At 52.8% G+C, this 17,954-nt stretch overlaps 7 protein-coding genes and 1 non-coding gene across 8 annotated transcripts; 4 read left to right on the top strand and 4 right to left on the bottom strand.

Moving 5' to 3' along the window:
* Positions 1–1,518: 1,518 nt before the first annotated feature.
* BDP55DRAFT_690000 (GMC oxidoreductase-domain-containing protein) lies at positions 1,519–3,780 on the top strand (the record flags this gene model as incomplete). Its single annotated transcript, XM_060576808.1, has 7 exons — positions 1,519–1,699; positions 1,757–2,049; positions 2,112–2,241; positions 2,291–2,556; positions 2,622–2,835; positions 2,897–2,983; positions 3,035–3,780. The coding sequence occupies 7 exons, from the start codon at positions 1,519–1,521 to the stop codon at positions 3,778–3,780; spliced, it is 1,917 nt and encodes a 638-aa protein (XP_060435778.1).
* Positions 3,781–4,481: 701 nt separating this feature from the next.
* On the bottom strand, positions 4,482–7,812 carry BDP55DRAFT_645679 (ATPase). The gene is made up of 2 exons (XM_060573654.1): positions 5,207–7,812; positions 4,482–5,143 (listed from the first exon to the last, which is right to left on the bottom strand). The coding sequence occupies exons 1-2, from the start codon at positions 7,681–7,683 to the stop codon at positions 4,690–4,692; spliced, it is 2,931 nt and encodes a 976-aa protein (XP_060435779.1). The 5' UTR covers positions 7,684–7,812; the 3' UTR covers positions 4,482–4,689.
* Positions 7,813–8,010: 198 nt separating this feature from the next.
* BDP55DRAFT_645682 (HIT domain-containing protein) lies at positions 8,011–9,165 on the bottom strand. The gene is made up of 2 exons (XM_060573655.1): positions 8,969–9,165; positions 8,011–8,772 (listed from the first exon to the last, which is right to left on the bottom strand). The coding sequence occupies exons 1-2, from the start codon at positions 9,083–9,085 to the stop codon at positions 8,221–8,223; spliced, it is 669 nt and encodes a 222-aa protein (XP_060435780.1). The 5' UTR covers positions 9,086–9,165; the 3' UTR covers positions 8,011–8,220.
* Positions 9,166–11,154, bottom strand: BDP55DRAFT_572302 (ferrochelatase). The gene is made up of 2 exons (XM_060570750.1): positions 10,600–11,154; positions 9,166–10,547 (listed from the first exon to the last, which is right to left on the bottom strand). Exons 1-2 carry the CDS (start codon positions 10,852–10,854, stop codon positions 9,483–9,485), a joined length of 1,320 nt encoding a protein of 439 aa, XP_060435781.1. The 5' UTR covers positions 10,855–11,154; the 3' UTR covers positions 9,166–9,482.
* Positions 11,155–11,492: 338 nt separating this feature from the next.
* Positions 11,493–13,828, top strand: BDP55DRAFT_214486 (Ku70 protein). Its single transcript, XM_060566020.1, has 2 exons — positions 11,493–12,141; positions 12,191–13,828. Exons 1-2 carry the CDS (start codon positions 11,578–11,580, stop codon positions 13,457–13,459), a joined length of 1,833 nt encoding a protein of 610 aa, XP_060435782.1. The 5' UTR covers positions 11,493–11,577; the 3' UTR covers positions 13,460–13,828.
* Positions 13,829–14,542: 714 nt separating this feature from the next.
* Positions 14,543–15,638, top strand: BDP55DRAFT_645687 (uncharacterized protein). Its single transcript, XM_060573656.1, has one exon. The coding sequence runs from the start codon at positions 14,650–14,652 to the stop codon at positions 15,463–15,465; it is 816 nt and encodes a 271-aa protein (XP_060435783.1). The 5' UTR covers positions 14,543–14,649; the 3' UTR covers positions 15,466–15,638.
* Positions 15,639–16,112: 474 nt separating this feature from the next.
* Positions 16,113–16,193, top strand: BDP55DRAFT_t35. The gene has a single exon. It is a non-coding gene; the product is annotated as a tRNA-Glu (tRNA).
* A 690-nt stretch (positions 16,194–16,883) lies between these two features.
* Positions 16,884–17,858, bottom strand: BDP55DRAFT_763922 (uncharacterized protein; the record flags this gene model as incomplete). Its single annotated transcript, XM_060580912.1, has 3 exons — positions 17,845–17,858; positions 17,346–17,785; positions 16,884–17,211 (listed from the first exon to the last, which is right to left on the bottom strand). The coding sequence occupies exons 1-3, from the start codon at positions 17,845–17,847 to the stop codon at positions 16,884–16,886; spliced, it is 771 nt and encodes a 256-aa protein (XP_060435784.1). The 5' UTR covers positions 17,848–17,858.
* Positions 17,859–17,954: the final 96 nt, after the last annotated feature.

Genomic DNA, 17,954 nt, shown 5'->3' on the forward strand with positions numbered 1-17,954 from the left:
GGTTCCTGCTACCCCTTCCGTGTAACCTCCTCACATGTTTCCTTTCAAGTTTGCCATCAACGTTTCCAAAATTTCCTCCAGGAAGCAGTCCGAACTCCCGCAAGACCTACAGAGTACATACAAGGCAAAGTTCGGGCACATTTCCGCGTTGCATCAATGATCGGCCTGGCACCGAGAAGCTTATACCACGGTCGATGTCAACCTCTTAATTTGTTACTTGACCGTAGCTCGCATTCGGACCATCGGTTGTGACAATGTCCAAACACCTCTTACGGCTGCAAGTTTAACGGACCTATCAACGGCACCCAGTCCTTTTTTTTATTTTTATTTTTGGGTTGAGAAGAGACGGATCGTCCCAGCGTTGTAGCCGTGAGGGGAGTACGTATATAAGTACCAACACTCCCTTTCACAGGTTTGTCTTCGCTCATCATTTCGACATGCAGTTTCGCCGACTTGTCTTGGTTTTGAAGCTGGTCGTGCTGTAGTCATCTTTTTTCCGGCTCTACGCCAGGGCCCGGCTTCCGTGATGATCGATATAAGACCACCCGACTAGAGGGGCACTTTTTGCTTTTGCAACGACCCACTAACTGTGCTTCCTGAGTCCCGACTGTTGTACTTGAATCAACAAAGTTTGGAGACTGCAAGCCATTTCAGTCAGAGTCTTCCGTATGACACCTCCAAAACATCAGTCAGATACATCAGACTTCCTCGACACACTTAAAACCTTCATCGGGACGGTTTGCCCAATAATTCACCCGCCGTATAAGTTGATGACTTGCGACGATCGTCGGCTTACTTGCGCGAGCTGAGTCAACTTCAGATGAAGGAGGGGCAGTTCCTGGAATAAGAAAGTTGAGTCTCTCGGCAAAACAGTCTCCCATGAATCTCTTCGCTCTGAAGTGGTGCGAAGAAGAAGGACTTGCGAGCTACGGGGTACCGCCTAGAACAACTTGCAGCGCATTCTAGTGTTTTCGAACATATTGCTGTGGATAGAACGAACGCCAAGAATGCGAACTCGTGGGATGAGATGGTCTCCGGAACTTTCTCTTACAATACGATCTCATGCCACTTTTTGTCTTGCTGGACTGAGGTGCTCCAGATATCTGCGTGGAGTACTCGAGAAACCTCATCAAAGTGGCAGAAGAAACGAGGTTTTGGGGATGGAGTATGGATTTATACTTGACGGAGTCGAGTCTTCTCGTGCCCAGTCATGCGCTGGTGAGTTCTCAGTGACTCCGTCCTTTCACTCTTTTCCCATTGTCTGTGTACATCGTCAAGGCCGGGCGACTAAGCCTTGCGTCCATTCGTTAGAACCAGACGTTCAATTGGAAGAGCTCTTTCTCACTCTCATTCATCAGAAAGCTCTTTGCCTTTTTCGCTGATTCAGTGTCAATTATTTCTACTTCGTCATCTTCTTTTTTAGTGTTCATGCACCTTGGAAGGGCATTTATTTTTGAGCCCTGACGACAACATCTTTATTCTTAATATTCCGAGGGACGCCTTTCGACTTCAACCAAGATGAATTCGACTTTGGCGTTGCTAGTATTCTTATCCTGGGTGCTGCTTCCCATTGCGAGCGCCCTACACATCATCGACGAGACCATCGATAAGTTTCTCCTCGGAGAGTATGACTACATCGTCGTCGGTGGCGGCCTCTCAGGATTGGTCGTCGCGAACCGCCTAAGCGAGGATACCAACAGTGAGTCTTTCCTCCTCATCATCCGCGCGCAGTTCAAAATCACTGATCACATACCAGCGACTGTCCTCGTAATCGAGTCTGGCGAGCTCGACAACCGTGAGAGCAGGGTCATCGCGCCCGGCTACATCGGTCTCACACCGCCCTCACCATACGGCAAAAGCGTCACGACGGCTCCTCAGAAGTACCTCGACGGCAAGACGCGTGGGATCAGCCAGGGAAGAGTCATTGGGGGTGGTTCCGTCACGAATGGCATGTGCTGGACAAGAGGCTCGGCCGCGGACTTTGATTCTTGGGAGGAGTTAGGAAACCGGGGATGGGGTTGGAACGGCCTTCTTCCCTACTTCAAGAAGGCGAGTTTGATATTAAATGACAATGAATGATTGGACAAAGCCCAAGCTGACGGAACTTATAGGTTGAGACGTATACTATGAATGTTGATCAAAACATCCAGGACCGCCTCAACATCCACCCAGATATGTCGGTTCACGGCACAGAAGGACCCATCAACGTCGCTTACCCTGACTACTTCTACAATTCCTCGGGTACGTATTCTCTCGGAAAGCTTTTCTCTTCCACTTTCTGACTTTATAGATCATGTCATTCACGGACTGTCAGAGATGGGCATACACCTCTCGGGCGACCTTAACACGGGCGACCCGACGGGAGCCATGATGGTTCCGTCCAGCATGTCTCCCACTAACCAGACCCGCTCCGATGCGAGAACAGGCTACTTCGACCCGGCCATCTCGCGTTCGAACCTGCACATCGTTACCGGACAGACCGCGACGCGTCTCATTGTGGGCTTGCCCGGCTCGCTGGCCAAGGAGGGAACCCGCCGTCGAATCATTGGGGTCGATGTAAGTCATCAGCCGTTCTCCTCAGGTCTCGAGTTCAGGGGGAGCTAGTTACTAAATGTGTGTAGTTCTTGTCTGAGCCTTTTGGCATCAATCGAACCATCACCACCAAAAGGGAAGTCATCCTGGCCGCTGGCGCCATCCAGTCGCCCACGCTTCTCCAGGTTTCAGGTATTGGTCCTCGGAAAGTCTTGGAGTCTTTGAATATCTCTGTGCAGATCGAGCTGCCCGGTGTCGGGAACAACTTTCAGGATCATCCCATGGCCCAATTTGGGTTTGACTGTAAGTTTCCTCGCTTTTCCTCCCACTCCCTTCCAACTCACAAGATTAACCTGATTTACAGACTCTAACTCGTCCATATTCACTTCTCGCGACCTAACCGGCGCCGCCTTCGATAGCGCGCTCGACACCTTTGTGAAAAACCACACTGGTACGTCAACACTCTCAAACCACTCATACGAGCATTTCTAACCTTCCGTAGGCCCCCTAACCGCACCTCTCATCAACACAGTCGCCTTCCCAAGTCTCCAATACCACGCCTCAGAATGGAAACCTCTCCTCCAACACTCAACAAACCAATCCTCCTTCACCTTCCTTCCCCTCGACACCCCGCCAACAGTCCAATCCGGCTACACCCGACAAAAGCGCCTCGTCCTCGCCCACCTAGCCCGCCCCGACGTGGGCGCCTACGAGCTCCTTGCCGCCTCCTGGGGCCAAATGTCCATTGCCAACCAAAAACCCCTATCCCGCGGCACCGTCCGCCCCCGTTCCGCCTCAATCTTTGACGGACCTCTGGTAGACCCACGGTACTGCGCCGACCCGCTCGACTGCAAAATCATCCGTCTCGGCCTGCAACTCGTCCAACGCCTCATGCGAACGGAGGCGATGACGCCCTTGCAGCCCGTCGTTGAGGATCCGCGTTTGAACTCGACGGACGAGACGGAGCTCATGGCGGCGCTGAAACCGCTTGTTGGCACGGAGTATCACCCCAGCGGCACGACGAGCATGATGCCGATAGAACTGGGCGGGGTCGTGGATGCAGAGCTGATGGTGTATGGGACGTGTAACCTCCGCATCGTCGACGCGGGTATTATGCCGCTGGTTCCTGGGGCGCATATACAGGCTGCTGTGTATGCCGTTGCCGAAAAGGCTGCGGATATAATCAAGGATGCTAAGGGTGGACCGGACTTGTGTCCTTTGGGTAGGCCGGAGTGGCCACCTGTTTAAGGGGCTGTATCGTTGAGATTGAGGATTGAGAATCAAGTGAAGCGGGCCGCAGAACTAGATGGCGGAGGGATTATGATTAATTGAACTTCATGACCGATTCAACTTTGATAGTAATGATAATCAGGCGGCCAGTCATCTTGACTGACAGAAAGATTCAACAAGTTGGCCCCCTATTAAGCTAGTTTTACAAGTGCTCAAAGGGAAATCTCAGCCTGCGCCGCGGCTGGCTAAGATATATATGAACGTATAACAAAAAGAGTTCACCCCCCGGTGGGGGCTACACCTCTTGGTACTCATGCTAGGATTCGAACTCGGGTACTCTCGTATACGCTAAGCCTGTCGTCGAGTGGGCTGGTTGGCGATTTTGATTGTTGACCATAAACCACTCCACCACCCAGCCAGATTGACCTGACCCGTCGACCTAGACGGGCGCCTGCTGGCTGGTGACAGGAATGGGGTTGAGGGGGTATATATAGGTATGTACTAAGGCACCAAGGTAGGCAGGACGGGAATGCTCTCACGTCTGCCTGACTGCACCTGCCTGATAGTCAATACACTGTGTAAGGTAGACTGTGATTTGACTGAAGGCACTCCTCGGAGTCTTGCACGCCGTTCCGAACAGCAAAGATATCTTACGGGCACCGAAGCTATTAGTTTCCTTGCTTGTAGTCTTGTGATGTCAATGCGAAATGAAATCCATATGAAGAAGTGATGAAGCTCATCACCAAGGGCTTTCGTATTTCTACTCTCAACTAGACGTATGAAAGATGCCGGGCGTCGTAAATATGACTACAAGACAAGACATCCACGGGATAGACCTTCAACACGACACGTAAACAGCCAAAGGCATCGGACTTAATTATCTCCAATCCCAAATCTACTCCATAAAGACAACGCCGCCGCCGCCGCCTATAACCCCTTCATAAACTCCAGCAACGAAATCGGCTTCCTAACAGCATTATTCAATCCCTCATGGTACGTGACCCAGACCTTATTATCGCTCTTCCCACCCTCGTGTTCATGCCCCTTCGTCCTCTTGGCGTTGCCATCCACCTCGCCCAGCGGTCGCGCAGGAATCACACGCCCGAAAAAGTCCTTCTTCACGCTCGACGCGAGGATCCTCTCCTGCTCCCTGATGATGTTCTCCTTATCCGCCTGTTGTTGCTGCTGCGTAAGGGTATCCTCTACCCCACCCAGCGGACCGCCGATCTTGAAGCGCGCCTGGCGTGCCGCGGCTTCGCGTAGGATGATGGTCTTTTGCAGTTCTTGGTCCAGGACTTGGCGGACGGCGTATCGGGTTGGTGCTTGGCTGGAGAGTACCAGGTTCCCTGCTGTCTCGTATACCGCAAGGGCATCGAGGTCACTGTTTGATTTGGTTAGCGGAATTCCACACCTGTACGCAATGGAGGGAAGAGAAACAACTTACGGTTCCATGCGGTACACCCATTGCGGGCCCCTATTCACCAGCGAATCGGTCTCAATCTTGCCCTTCTGCATCTCGATCCCAACCTCCGCCATGATCTCCGCCGCCCGCTTTACCATGATCTTCTCCGTCTCTTTCCGTACGCTGGCTGTACTGATACCGCTGCCGCCAATGACTACCGGCTTGACGTCCGGTGACACCATCCGGACCAAGTACGGCATAAACTCCGTTGATATGTCCTCAGCACTTCGGAACGACCGCCCCAGCGTGGGCGTAAGCTGCGCCTGAATGGCCTGGAGCATGGCCTTGTTCTGCTTCTGCGCTTCAAAAGCAGCATAGTCGGCTCTGGGGCCCGAGAACGGTACCGGTGGTTCGCCGTCCTCCTCCGTGGCACCCCATTTTTTGTCGTAGCCTTTGTTGACTTGGTGTCGCTTGGACGAGGCGAACAAGCTGTGGCAGGCCAGGATCGGCTGGCTCAGGTACGGAGCCAACTCCCACTCCTGACTTCCAAATGTGCGTGAAGAGCAAGTGTCGAGAAAGTTCATCCAGTCGTATGCGGCGTCTGGCTTCGAGAGGAACGAGTCGTCGTTGAATTCTCGATTTGGGTACTCTAGGAACACGTCGGTCATGACACGCTCAACCTCTCCGCTGGTGTCAATCATGTGCCGTAACCGCTCCATGGCGTTCTTCTTGTGGTATTCTGCGAAGCCCAGCTGAGCCTTGGGCTGTTCGTGTTGATTTGTGAAGTTTTGAGACGTGTCCAGTGCTTGTTTCGGGAACCCGCCGCCCTCCTGAAAGACGCGCGACACAATGTCCTTTGCACTCCCTCTCCCGAGCCCTCTAGCTCCTCCAGCACCTTCGGTAAGGTCGTGCATGACGTTTTGGTCCAGCCATTGCCTTGTCAAGCGCTCATTGAAGCCGGCGGCAGCTCTGAAGCGACCGGCTACCCATTCGCCAACGACCATGACTCCTCGAAGATCGCCTTCAGCTCCACTCTCCGCGCCACGCTTTGCATCGATGCCGCTGGTCATGCCCCAGGCGGCCTCGCAAACCTTGCGCGCCGCGTCCTTTTCACAGGGGATGCCCTCCTTATCGAACACAGTCTTGAGGCGCGTGACAACAGCATCAATGCCTGGTTTACCGACGTGGATGATCTCCGCCATGCCTGACTGCCGCAGAGGTCTGAGAGAGGGGTGGTAGACATCATTGCAGATGAGGATTAGGGGGCGCAGTAGGCGGAAATCGTCCCCCTTTTTCTTCTTCTTCGAGTACGAGGCATTGGCTCCACCAGCACTGTTCTTTTGATCGATGAGCACGAGATCAATCAGAGCCTTGACGAAACCACCCTCCCCTGAAGCGCCAGAGCCGCCTACAACACCGTCGACCTCATCAACAATGACACAAGCTGGTTTGGCGACCTTTTGCTGCACCTCTCCGTCCTTGGACTTGACGTTCTCGACAGTCTTGACACTCTCAGTTCCCAGGGACGTTCGTATCCGGTTCTTGACGACGTCTCGGCTGCGGTCGTCGCTGGCGTTGATCTCCATTACCTCGTAGCCCGCTTGTCTCGCACAGACGTGAGCCAGAGTCGTCTTTCCGAGACCCGGTGGCCCTGTCAGCATGAGGATCTTCTTGTGCGGCTTCTCCTCCTCTTGAACCTGCTTCGCGCCTGGCCTTCGCACGATCGGGGCCTTCTTCGCAATGCCGGGAAACACGATGGGGTCCCAGCGCTTCAGCCAGCGCAGGACCATACGGTTCGTACCATCGTCACCGCAAAGATCTAGGAAGTTCTTTGCTCTGTACTTTTCGGTCCATAGAAGCGTCTTCTTGTGAGGTTTGCCAGGGTGTGTCGGCTCGACTGACCGCACAGGGATATCATTTTCCTTTCTTTTTGTTCGTGGTTCTGAGGCCTCGCTCTTCGCCTTGTCGATGAGCTCGTTGATAGCTATACCATAGTATGCGCGCTTGGCCTTTCCCTCCTTTGTCTTTGACCGGGCCGCAATAAGGCTTTCGTACGATGCGTTAGTTGCCGGCTTTCGTTGCTTGATGGTGGTAGTTGCTCCAGTACAGGTCGTGAGTTTGAAGGTCCTCGAGGATTTGAAGATCGATGGCGTGTCCTGGAGCAGTGATGATGCAAGGCTCTGAGGTCGGATAGTGGGAGGGGCATTTCGTGTAGGCGCAACTTCAACACGATCAACCGACTTTTCAGGTGCTTGTGCTGTCGGCAGGGGGACATCATCGTCTAGGCGGGCGGTGATGGGTGCTGGACGCTGCAAGCGGGCGCTAAAATCGAGAATTTGCTTCTTCAACGGAGGCTGCTGCTCACTTTCGTCGTCGGAATCGGAATCGTCGTCGAGAAGGAAGCCGCTGTTGACCTTTGGCTTTGATTTCGAAGGCTCAGCCGCCGGGGGCCTTGGGCGTTTCGCTGCGGGCGGTGATGGGCTGGCGGGAAATGTGACTGGTGAAGATGCGCTCGGCATTTTGGAGGAAAACTCAATTGAGCCCGAATGATTCTATTCTCTCGTTTATCGTTGAGACGGAGTTGAGTGCTGCGCTGAGTGCCTCAACTTGTGATTTGGTGGTTTGGTGTCGCTACAGTGACAATTAATCTTGAGAGGGAAGACGCGACTCGACGCGACGGACCCTTGGACGCGTTAATGATTTGGTGGGGTCCATGGACTCGCTCTAAGCTCCTTAGTGTACCGTGCTAATTGAGACACAGTCAACTTAAGCACTGGATCTACGATGAGGGAGTACCGCGACATGTATCTTCGGCTGACTTTATGAGCTGCATCTAGATGCACAATGTGTAAGATGGCGAAGATATTTATTTTGCTGTTTGATACTGATCGGTCTTCAACTCATCAATATTCAGGCTGATCTCTCTGCCTTTTGCTACGCATCATGCAGTACAATGACGCACATCAAGTGCCGTAGGCTCAGACTCATTACAACTTGAAGCACATGACCTCTTGAAATGCTCAATTCATTGTGATATCGTATGGCAAAGTAGGACTTTAGCTCTCACTCAGAGAGCCCATATCCTTCAACAACTCTCGATACGAATCCGCCTCCGCCACCATCTCCTCCATCCCCCTCGCCTTCCTCATCGCATCCTCAATCCTCGCAAACTTCCCTCCGGCCTCCGGTCTCCTTCCCAACTCCGCATCCCACAGCGCGCCACCAACATTCCCTTCCTCCGCAGACATCTGCTCATAGATCTCATCCCTCGGCCCTTCCCCGTCCTTGCCCGTCTCGCCTGGGACGCGCGGGATAATGTGGACGTGGACGTGCGACACCGTCTGCCCCGCATCGGCGCCGTCTTGGACCGCAATGTTAAACGATCCAGCCTCCGGCGCTGCTGGTTCTGACGTGGTCGTGGTGTTGGAAAAGTAGCGACGGGCGAGCATCTTTTGGATGAGCTGTGTCGTCGTGAAGAGGTCCGTCACCTCGACGGGCTGGAGATCCGTGAGGCGTTTATGGGGTTTGAGGGGGCAGACGAGGACGTGGCCTGGGAGGAGAGGCTTGAGGTTTACCAGGGCGAAGGAGTGTGCTGTCTTGTAGAAGACCTGGTCTTGTGTTAGTCCGGGGCTGTAGCCGTGATCCCAGAGTTCAAGTTGTTGTTGAATGAAAGAAAGCGGTGCTCATGTCACACTTATAGAACGTTTCCAGATCAAGATGATTATTGAGAAGCCGCAAAGCTATCATGGGATCGATGACTCTCATAGCAGGGGTTCCATGGCTGAGAAATGAAATGCAACTAACCTGGCTGGTGACCTCAAATGGCCCGAAATGAATCTTATCTTGAGAGCTCATGTTTCGTCGAATATCAAGGCTCTGAGTTCGAAATACCTTCTGTGCCAAAGACCGTGACTTGGACATAGCCTGTTGTCAACTATGCAAGGCGATGAATTCGATTTGTAGCTTCAACGAGAGTAGATTGATTGCGGGCGATCGTTGGTGGAGTTAAGTTTGGAAATTGTTAGCACAGGTGAAGAAATACAGTGGCGTCATCATCACAGGCAAAGTCCCCTTGAACATTTCTAATCCTTGCTTCATCGCAGTTGGTCAATTGACATTCACCACACATCTACAACTTGAACACATAGTGTTTATGAAGCTGCGGGCGAATCACTTTGAGCATGAATGATACAGTAGACTTCAGAGTTGATGTGTTTTTGAATTCGCCATTCCCCAAATGCCATTTTAGACCCTAACAGATCCCCGATACCTGGTATAGTACACAATTACATGGGCGCAATTAGTTGCGACTCTTTCTCTATTGAGCGAGGGTCTTCCCCTGCACCGGGAGAAGCTTTGACTGCTGTGCCGCAAAGAACTTCTTTGACTCCAAGCACCGCTCGCTCTTGCAGCCAGGGCACCGCAGCTCCATCTGCGGCGAGCAAGCTACATTACTGTTAAGATGCGCCTTAGCAATGTCGGCGAGAGCCTTGATGAAGACGGGGCTGCCGTTCAAACTCTCAACTCTCTTGACAGTCTCCGGGCTTCCAGAGTCAGCGATGACCTCGAGATCCAATTCGAACAGGGTCTCGATGTGGTCCGATGTGAAGGCAATAGGAATCAACACCAGGTCCTTCTGGCCCTTGTGGACGTAGTTCTCGACCGAGTCGGAGGTCTGGGGACCCAGCCAGGCGGACGGGCCGACCTGAGACTGCCAGCAGAGGCGGTAAGGGTTGGAGAACTTGAGGCGCTGCATGACAGCGTAGACGGTCGCAGCAACCTCGGCCGGGTACGGGTCGCCTCTGTTGACCACAGACATGGGCAAGCTGTGGGCGGAAAAGATCAGGACCGCGTCCTTGCGTCTGTCCTCGGGGTATTCCAACAGCTTCGCCTCAATATTCTGCGCAAACGCCTCGACCAGGCCCGGGTGTACCGGCCAGCGATCAATCACACTCCATGAGATGGTACCGTCGCCGGGTGTCGTTTCTCCGACAGCCTTTCCTTCCAGCCGTTGCCGCCACTTCCACAACTCGTTGATGCTGCTTCCTGTCGTTGAGCACGAGTACTGGGGGTATTGTGTGAATGCGACCGCTCTTCCACCTCTTCCCTTTCCAAAGCCATCTTCGAAAAGCTTGTTGTACATCTCCTCCGTCAGGGGGTCGGCGTAGCGGAAAGCCGTATACGGCTTGTGCGGTGCGGTCTCGGGGGAGATCTCATCAAGGATCTTGCACATCTCGGCGTTTTGATACTCGGACCACTTGCGAATAGGTGAGCCGCCGCCAATATCGGCGTATTGCTTCTGAATCTTGGGGGTTCGTCGCTTCGAAATCAGGGGACCGAGGTAGTTCTGGAAACGGCCGAGGGGAATCAAGTCGCCATCTGCCTGCGCATCGTTAGCTCTGTGTCGAAGATGTTGAGTGATGAGGAGCACCTACAAAAAGCCTGCTCAGGAAGTCTCCCACTTCGTCCGTTGTTGAAGGACCACCCATGTTCATGAATACCATCGCCGTTGGGCCCTTGGATCCAACAGAGTTTTGTGTCACAGGTGGTACCACGGTTGCCATTGATCTAAACTGTGTAACCGACTGCTTCGGCAGCGCTTTAACGAGTGGCGAGGAGGCATTGCGCGCTGATGTTGTCGCCTTGGACAGACTCCGCGAGAGCTGTCCTGTTGAGTATTTAAGCGCCATTGGATCGTGACAATGAATGGTTGTGAAAACTTGAGAAAAAAAAAAGTGTAGTGGGAAGGGAAAAGGTGGTTATTGTTCGACTGGCTCTAGATTCTCGCACTTGTGGCAATCCGCGAACCCCGGTGATGCGTCGATGCTGGGCGACACTTTGAGGAATTCGGGCTTCGATGACGAAGGAAATCCCGATCTGGACAGCAGCCCACCGAGCACCGAGCAGGACCCCTGCGAGACCGAGAAGATACCTCGATACTTGTCGAATCCCCTGTTTTGGCCCTGAAACAGCTGCTGCCTGGGTACTCCCCTAACCCATGTCAGAATTGGCCAATGAGGTACTGCGTAATCCAAAAATGATAGTCACGTGATCGCGCGCTGTGACCAGGAGCTCCTGCAAGCTTGGCGCGCGAGCTCCCCAGGTTCGCGAAGGCCCCAGTCGCGCTGGCTGCCTGGAGCGACGCCTACAGGTGCTCGATACCTTATATTTATCCCCCATCGCAGCCAACGCAGTCCAAACAGCTCTTCTGGTCACATATTCATAGTGAAACATTCAAGATGACTGATCGCGGACATTTCAAAAGAGAGGAGGAGGATGAGGATGAAGCCGAGGAGGAGCTTGACGAGACCGTGAGTCTCATGCACTGTGGATCATGACTTACAACTGACCTCTCGCAGGACTTCAAGGCTCAGAAAGATGCCATTTTGCTCGCCATTGACGTGAGCTCATCAATGCTGCAGCATCCGCCCGCAACAAACTCCAAGAAGGCCGATAGGGACAGCGCCGTCGAGGCAGCTTTGAAATGCGCCTATCATCTCATGCAGCAGCGCATCATCTCCAACCCCAAGGACATGATGGGTATTCTCTTCTTCGGCACGGAGAAGTCCAAGTTCCAAGAAGAGAGCGGTAGAGCCGGTCTGGGCTACCCACACTGCTACTTGTTCACAGACCTCGATGTCCCCGCTGCTGAGGATGTCAAGGCATTGAAGACCCTGGTCGGCGCAGATGGAGAAGAGGCCGAAGACGAGGATGAGGTACTAGTGCCGGCGGAGGAAGAAGTTCAAATGGCCAACGTCTTCTTCTGCGCAAACCAAATCTTCACCACTAAGGCGGCGAATTTTGGCAGCAGGCGACTGTTCATCATTACAGATAACGACAATCCTCACGGCAAGAACAAGGATGCCAAGTCGGCCGCGGCTGTCCGTGCAAAAGACTTGTACGATCTTGGTGTCGTAATAGAACTTTTCCCTATTACCAGAGACGAGAAGAAGTTTGACCTTGGCAAATTTTACGACGTAAGTATTGAGCCGTATTACTAGAATGGGCACAAAGCTGACCGTACAGGACATCATCTATCGAGACCTAATTGCAGAGGCCAATCTGTCCGAGACCAGAAACTCAAAGTCCGGCGATGGCCTCAGCCTCCTCAGCTCATTAATATCAAACATCAACTCCAAAGAAACGCCCAAACGCTCCTTGTTCTCCAACCTCCCCTTCGAGATCGCCCCTGGACTCAGAATCTCGGTCAAGGGATACAACATTCTCCACCGTCAGACCCCAGCAAGAACATCATACATCTGGCTGGACGGTGAGAAACCTCAGCTCGCCAACGGCGAAACGACACGAATCGCCGAGGATAGTGCCCGGACAGTTGAAAAGGTCGAGTTCAAGAAGGCTTACAAATTTGGTGGCGAATACGTGCACTTTGCACCAGAGGAGCAGAAGTCTCTCAAGGACTTTGGCGCCCCCGTCATCCGCATCATCGGCTTCAAGCCGCGGTCTATGCTCCCCTTCTGGGCAAGCATCAAAAAATCAACATTTATCTTCCCGTCAGAGGAGGACTACGTTGGCTCCACCCGTGTCTTTAGCGCTCTATGGCAAAAGCTGCTCAAAGACCAAAAGATTGGCATTGCATGGGCCGTCACCCGCGTCAATTCTAGCCCAATTCTCGTTGCCGTCATCCCTTCCCATGAGAAGTCTGAAGACGACTCAGGAACACCTTATCTACCCGCCGGTCTTTGGCTCTACCCGTTGCCCTTCGCCGACGACCTGCGCGAAGGCCCTGAGCCTCCAAGTACCCTCGTCGTCAGCTCCAACGAGCTCATCGACAAGATGCGCATCATCGTTCAGCAGCTCCAGCTGCCGAAGGCCATGTACAACCCCAAGAAATACCCCAACCCATCGCTGCAATGGCACTACAAGATCCTCCAGGTCTTGGCCCTCGAGGAGGAGTACCCTGAAAAGGCGGAAGATCTCACAGAACCAAAATACAAGGCCATCAGCAAGCGTGCAGGCGGCTATCTCGACGATTGGGCCGAGACTCTTCAGGACGAGACCAAGATTGCGTTGGCAAAGGCCGCCATCAAGCGCGAGGCGGCCGACGGTGACGACGAGAGGCCAGCCAAGAGAGCAAAGGCGGCGCCGAAGGCTGCAAAGGTTTCCGGGTCTGGTGTGACAACTGCACAGCTGAAAGAGTCTGTGGCAAGCGGTGCGGTGAACAAATTGTTGGTAGCCGATTTGAAAGAGATCCTTGCGGCGAGAGGACAGAGCACAGCAGGCAAGAAGAGCGAGCTGGTTGAGAGAGTTGAAGAGTGGCTTGAAGAGAATGCTTGATGCTACTAGGGCATGACGACTTCGCGATGAAACTGTATTATACCACTTGATGCCGAGTTTTGGGCAGGCTTATTGAAGGAAGATTCATACTTGTGCAATACGCTCAAACATGCCGTATTCGTTGCTCTGATGACAGGCCGAGTCATCGATGTTCTCTCGTCTTCGAATTTACGCCTTTCAAACTGCCTCGGGGGCGCTCAGCCTCTGGACCCAACCAGTGGTAGCCCGTTCATCCGTCCTACGTGACGCCATAGCAGAAGAGGCTGACCGCTCCGTACAAGTAAGTGTCCAGTCATTGTCATAGACGGATACCACAACATGTCGCCAAGTCTCAGTCAGCAAGACCCGAATCCTTCAGAAGTATTCCAACCTGGGAAAAGAGGACCTTGGCTGATGCGTTACGAGCCACAAACGATAGTCTCGAAATCTTATTCGTTGAGGACCTGTGCCAGGTAACAACGAATATACAAATTGACCCGATCCGTCTGGTGTTGATAGTGTGGTGCGGTGGGCTTCAATCAGTTATGTGACGCTCTTTGGGTTCAGCTTGTAATATGGTCTTCAATGGACCATGATGATTCGGTGCGTGACTCGCCTTTTGCGGAACTACCATACCTCAATTACAGCGCTGTTTTCCAAGAAGGTACACGAATGTAGGGCTTTCAGTCCAACGTATTCCTGTCGACACTTTGTTCCTGGGATCTATTGGGGCCCCAGGTGCAGTCAAACGATCAAAAATGGATACATGGGGCAACGTCAAGATACCCATGATCGAACTCTTTTCGTATCATCCCAGGTATGGCAGCAGCGAGTGGATTCCTGTGGATCAGGACCAGGATGAAGAAGTCTATTCTGCACTCATCGGGGTTCCTGTTGCCAACTTTTCTCAAAGACACCGGTCCATTCTTATCTTACAGACATCATACCTGGCGTTGGACTGTACCGAGCTGCGAAATACTACAACAGATGCCTACAAAAAGTTCGATATTCAGCGGGAAGGGTGCCAATACGGCCAGTGCAATTATAACTTCACATGAGACAAAGTTACCACCATTCCCTACCCCCAGGGAAGGCGGAATTTCACGAGCGAAAAGGAGCGCTGCAACGACCTTCGAGTTGCTCCCAGAAACTTAATCTACTATAGCTACAATCCTCACAACTTTCATGGGGCTACAATAGCAGAGTGTTCTATGACCACGTCCTTCGTCGACGTCCAAGTCTCATGCTTTGGTTGGGACTGCGGGGTCGTAGCGATGCGACCGTCGGCACTAACGCCAGAAGTAGGCCGGAATGCAAACACGACCTTCTTTGATGGCTGTCCCGCAGTAGAATATAGTGTAGGGATATGGTTTTTCAGCTATTTCCAGACTATGACTAAGGCCGTGTTTAAGCACTTTGAGACTTCGATTTCTGTCGTACAGTCGTACTCGGTCGATCCTAGTTTGGGGTTAAATGTCTCGGCATTCTGGGAACTTCCACCGGTTTACACGGTGGGACAAGAGTTGTTTTCGATCCGCCTGGGGCAGCTTCTGAACACCTACTGGTGGGCCATGATTGGCCAAGAGCCGTTATTCCTAGGCCACCCCGAGAACTACGACAGCTTGACGAAATGGAAAGCGGGACTACCGGAGCACCCGATAAACGACAAGTATGTGTTCTCGAAGACACAAGCCACTGTCTACGTTAGTGTCAACGTCCTACGATGTAACAAGACTTGGATGGCCGTTCTCATCATGGCAACTTTGGTGTTGCTGCTCACGGCAATCTTGGACTTGGCGCTGAGCCTGAACATCTGGGTCCCGAAGCTCCTCATGAACATGTCGACTTTGACGAGGGGTAACCCCAACTTTGACATGCCGGCCGGCGGCGGCGCGCTTTCAGACGAGACCATAGCTAAGCTTTTGGCCAATGTCAAAGTCAGGTTTGGAGACGCTGAGGGGATGGATGATTCTAATGGTCTCATCGTTGGGAGTTGCGTAGAACATGGGGTCGCGTATCTAAATTGACGGAGGGGAAACTTTACGCTTGACGGCTTTGCCCAGATAACATGACAGATTCATCTTTCCCTTTACCAGGCAAGGACTAATGATGGAATCTTGCAAGCGGGGTGGTGTCTTGATATGATGCGAAGCGATGTTCAGGTTGAGACTCCATGGTGCCCCTCCGTCGTCATGCTGTTGTGGACTCGTCCAAATTACTTCCTTTTCGAAGAGGATATAGATATCATAAGGTTTCTCGGGTGGCGTCTCCTTGCAAACAGGACCGTCTCCGACATCTCGGAGTTAGCCGGCGGCCACTGTTCGGTGAAGTGGAACCGACCGGCGAGTTGTGACGGAGGAAACTCCCCACGGACTCTCCGGAGGACAACAGAAGCCCGTGAGTGCCGGGAAGGCTGCCAGAAAGAGTCACGGGAAGGGAGCATTTGTCACTTTGTGTGATCACTGATTGCCTTGAATCTTCGAGGCAACCTATCGATGAAATGACTGCGCCAGATAAAGTACCTCGGTCTACCTCAAGGCTCTTCGCAATTTGTTCGCTCATCGACTTGCTGCTCCTCAAAGGGGACAGGGAGATTGAGATGACCAGCGCTCGGACAGGCGGGCTTTTGCGGAACGGTTGATGTATTCACGCAATGCGATTAAAGACATGAAAATCCGGCATGGTGTAGCGGTTAGCATACTCCGCTTTCATTGAAAGGTCCGGAGAGATCCGAGTTCGACTCTCGGTGTCGGAACGTTTACATTTTTGCGATTCGTTGTAACGACTCAGGAGGCGAGCGCCATTCCTATCTTTTTTCTTCTTTTTTGGAAGTTCCGGCGAGGGAGAGGGTATCAATTCATTTCTATTGACTTCATTCATGTGGCGGTGTTGAAATTCTTGTTTTCGGTCTGTGCTTTGCGGCGAAACCAGTCGAACTCAAAATGTCGTTCGCTGTGTTGGTGGTAGTGGGCGAACTGCGTCACCATCCCTTACCTCTATCACTGAGCCTCTGTGCGGATGAAATGAGCACAAGATCAAAAGAACTCGTTTCCGATCAAGATGTTGGACTGGAAAGGTGAAGCTTAGACACTTTCATTCTATTTCTAGAATAGCCATGAACGTATTCATAGACACCCATCTGGATGCTCTAAGAAGGCCGCAACTGGCCAAAGTACCCAAGGTATATAGCATATACCTACACGTAGAAGCAAACTCCTCCTCATCTACCCTATCAATTCCATCTTCTAATATTAAACCCCCTATCATAACTTGGAATCGGATTCGCCCCAACATGCCCATAAAAGTGCCGATGGTACCAATTCGAATTCTCCCCATCCGCAACCGCATAACACGACCCTCCCTTCCCCGGATCACGATCCGCTACTTTCTTCCGCGCACCGGCCCTCTCCTTGACGTCTACTGACATTTGGTAGTAACTAAAATACTAGTCCTGGCACTCTGCTACATAACACTGGTTCGTCTTGCCCACCCGCGACTGGGCGCCGAAGACCTTGTTGAAGACGTCGTACATGGCTAGCGCTTTTTTGATGTTCTTCTGGCCGATGCGGTTGCAGGTCCAGTCTGTGGTTCCACGTTCTTGGAGAGAGGAGGGAGGTGCTTGGGAAGTGGGGATGTCCCATGCTAGTGGACTTGCGCTGCTGCGATCGAGGGCGTCGAGGAGGTCAGCCGGGTGCTGGTGAATGTTTTCTTTGGTAGTGATGTTTGTTTGCTCAGCAAAGGGCATAGATCTCTTCCAACCCTCGGAGCCACCTCTGGGATCAGAACAGCCCGCACACTGCACGAAACCCCCCCTGTCCCTCGCGGAACTTTGGCTTCGCAAACGGGTCTTCGCTGGTCCCTCCGTCTCTGAGGACCGGGTTCCAGGGATCGTCCTCAACATCTCTACTCGTAACTGGAGTAGGCATCCGCGTCCTCCAACGTGCTTTGCCCATAGACTCTCCTGGCCACCTCATCGGCCCCGCGCTCCATCCTACCCTCAGAATCGTCTTCAACCCCATGTCTCTGAACTGATACCCCATCTAGGATATGTCCCTCGACACCCGATCGTGACGCTTCTATGCTAACCACACTAGCCCGCGTCCACCGTGCTCTTCCCTCGCTCTCGGAGAAGCGAATGTCCTTGAAGGGTTTGTTACTGTCGCTGCCGTCGCGGTGTCGCGTGCTGTAGGGCCGGTCAAGAATCTCTCTGAGCCTCTCTTCGCCGTCTCCGTTGAGCTCGGCGTCGAGGATAGGCATTTTCCGTCCAGGAAGTGATAGGGCCTGTTGCGGAGCGCCGAGGGTTAGAGAAGCGGCTTGGAGAAGAAGCAAGTAGATAAGAGGGAACATCTGGATAGGACGATTAGTTTACTCATTAACGATTCAGGAATCGTGGTTCGGGTGCTTGCCATTGTGCAGACTTCCACTGAGCACCTAGCCGGCAAAAGCTTTCGATCTGAGTTGTCGATTTGGTGGTGAGTTGGAACAAAAATGAGAGGAGAAAACCTCCACCCGGGAA

This window comes from Colletotrichum godetiae, assembly GCF_030913485.1.
Source record: "Colletotrichum godetiae strain CBS 193.32 chromosome Unknown BDP55scaffold_3, whole genome shotgun sequence".
Taxonomy (NCBI): domain Eukaryota; kingdom Fungi; phylum Ascomycota; class Sordariomycetes; order Glomerellales; family Glomerellaceae; genus Colletotrichum; species Colletotrichum godetiae.

Coding starts and splice junctions, on each gene's coding strand:
- BDP55DRAFT_645679 (XM_060573654.1), bottom strand. CDS start 7,683: ATGCCGAGCGCATCTTCACCAGTCACATTTCCCGCCAGCCCATCACCG. Junction 5,144..5,206: donor TGGGTGTACCGCATGGAACC/GTAAGTTGTTTC, acceptor CAAATCAAACAG/TGACCTCGATGCCCTTGCGG.
- BDP55DRAFT_645682 (XM_060573655.1), bottom strand. CDS start 9,085: ATGTCCAAGTCACGGTCTTTGGCACAGAAGGTATTTCGAACTCAGAGC. Junction 8,773..8,968: donor CATTTGAGGTCACCAGCCAG/GTTAGTTGCATT, acceptor ACACAAGACCAG/GTCTTCTACAAGACAGCACA.
- BDP55DRAFT_572302 (XM_060570750.1), bottom strand. CDS start 10,854: ATGGCGCTTAAATACTCAACAGGACAGCTCTCGCGGAGTCTGTCCAAG. Junction 10,548..10,599: donor ACTTCCTGAGCAGGCTTTTT/GTAGGTGCTCCT, acceptor AACGATGCGCAG/GCAGATGGCGACTTGATTCC.
- BDP55DRAFT_214486 (XM_060566020.1), top strand. CDS start 11,578: ATGCTGCAGCATCCGCCCGCAACAAACTCCAAGAAGGCCGATAGGGAC. Junction 12,142..12,190: donor ACCTTGGCAAATTTTACGAC/GTAAGTATTGAG, acceptor CTGACCGTACAG/GACATCATCTATCGAGACCT.
- BDP55DRAFT_645687 (XM_060573656.1), top strand. CDS start 14,650: ATGACCACGTCCTTCGTCGACGTCCAAGTCTCATGCTTTGGTTGGGAC.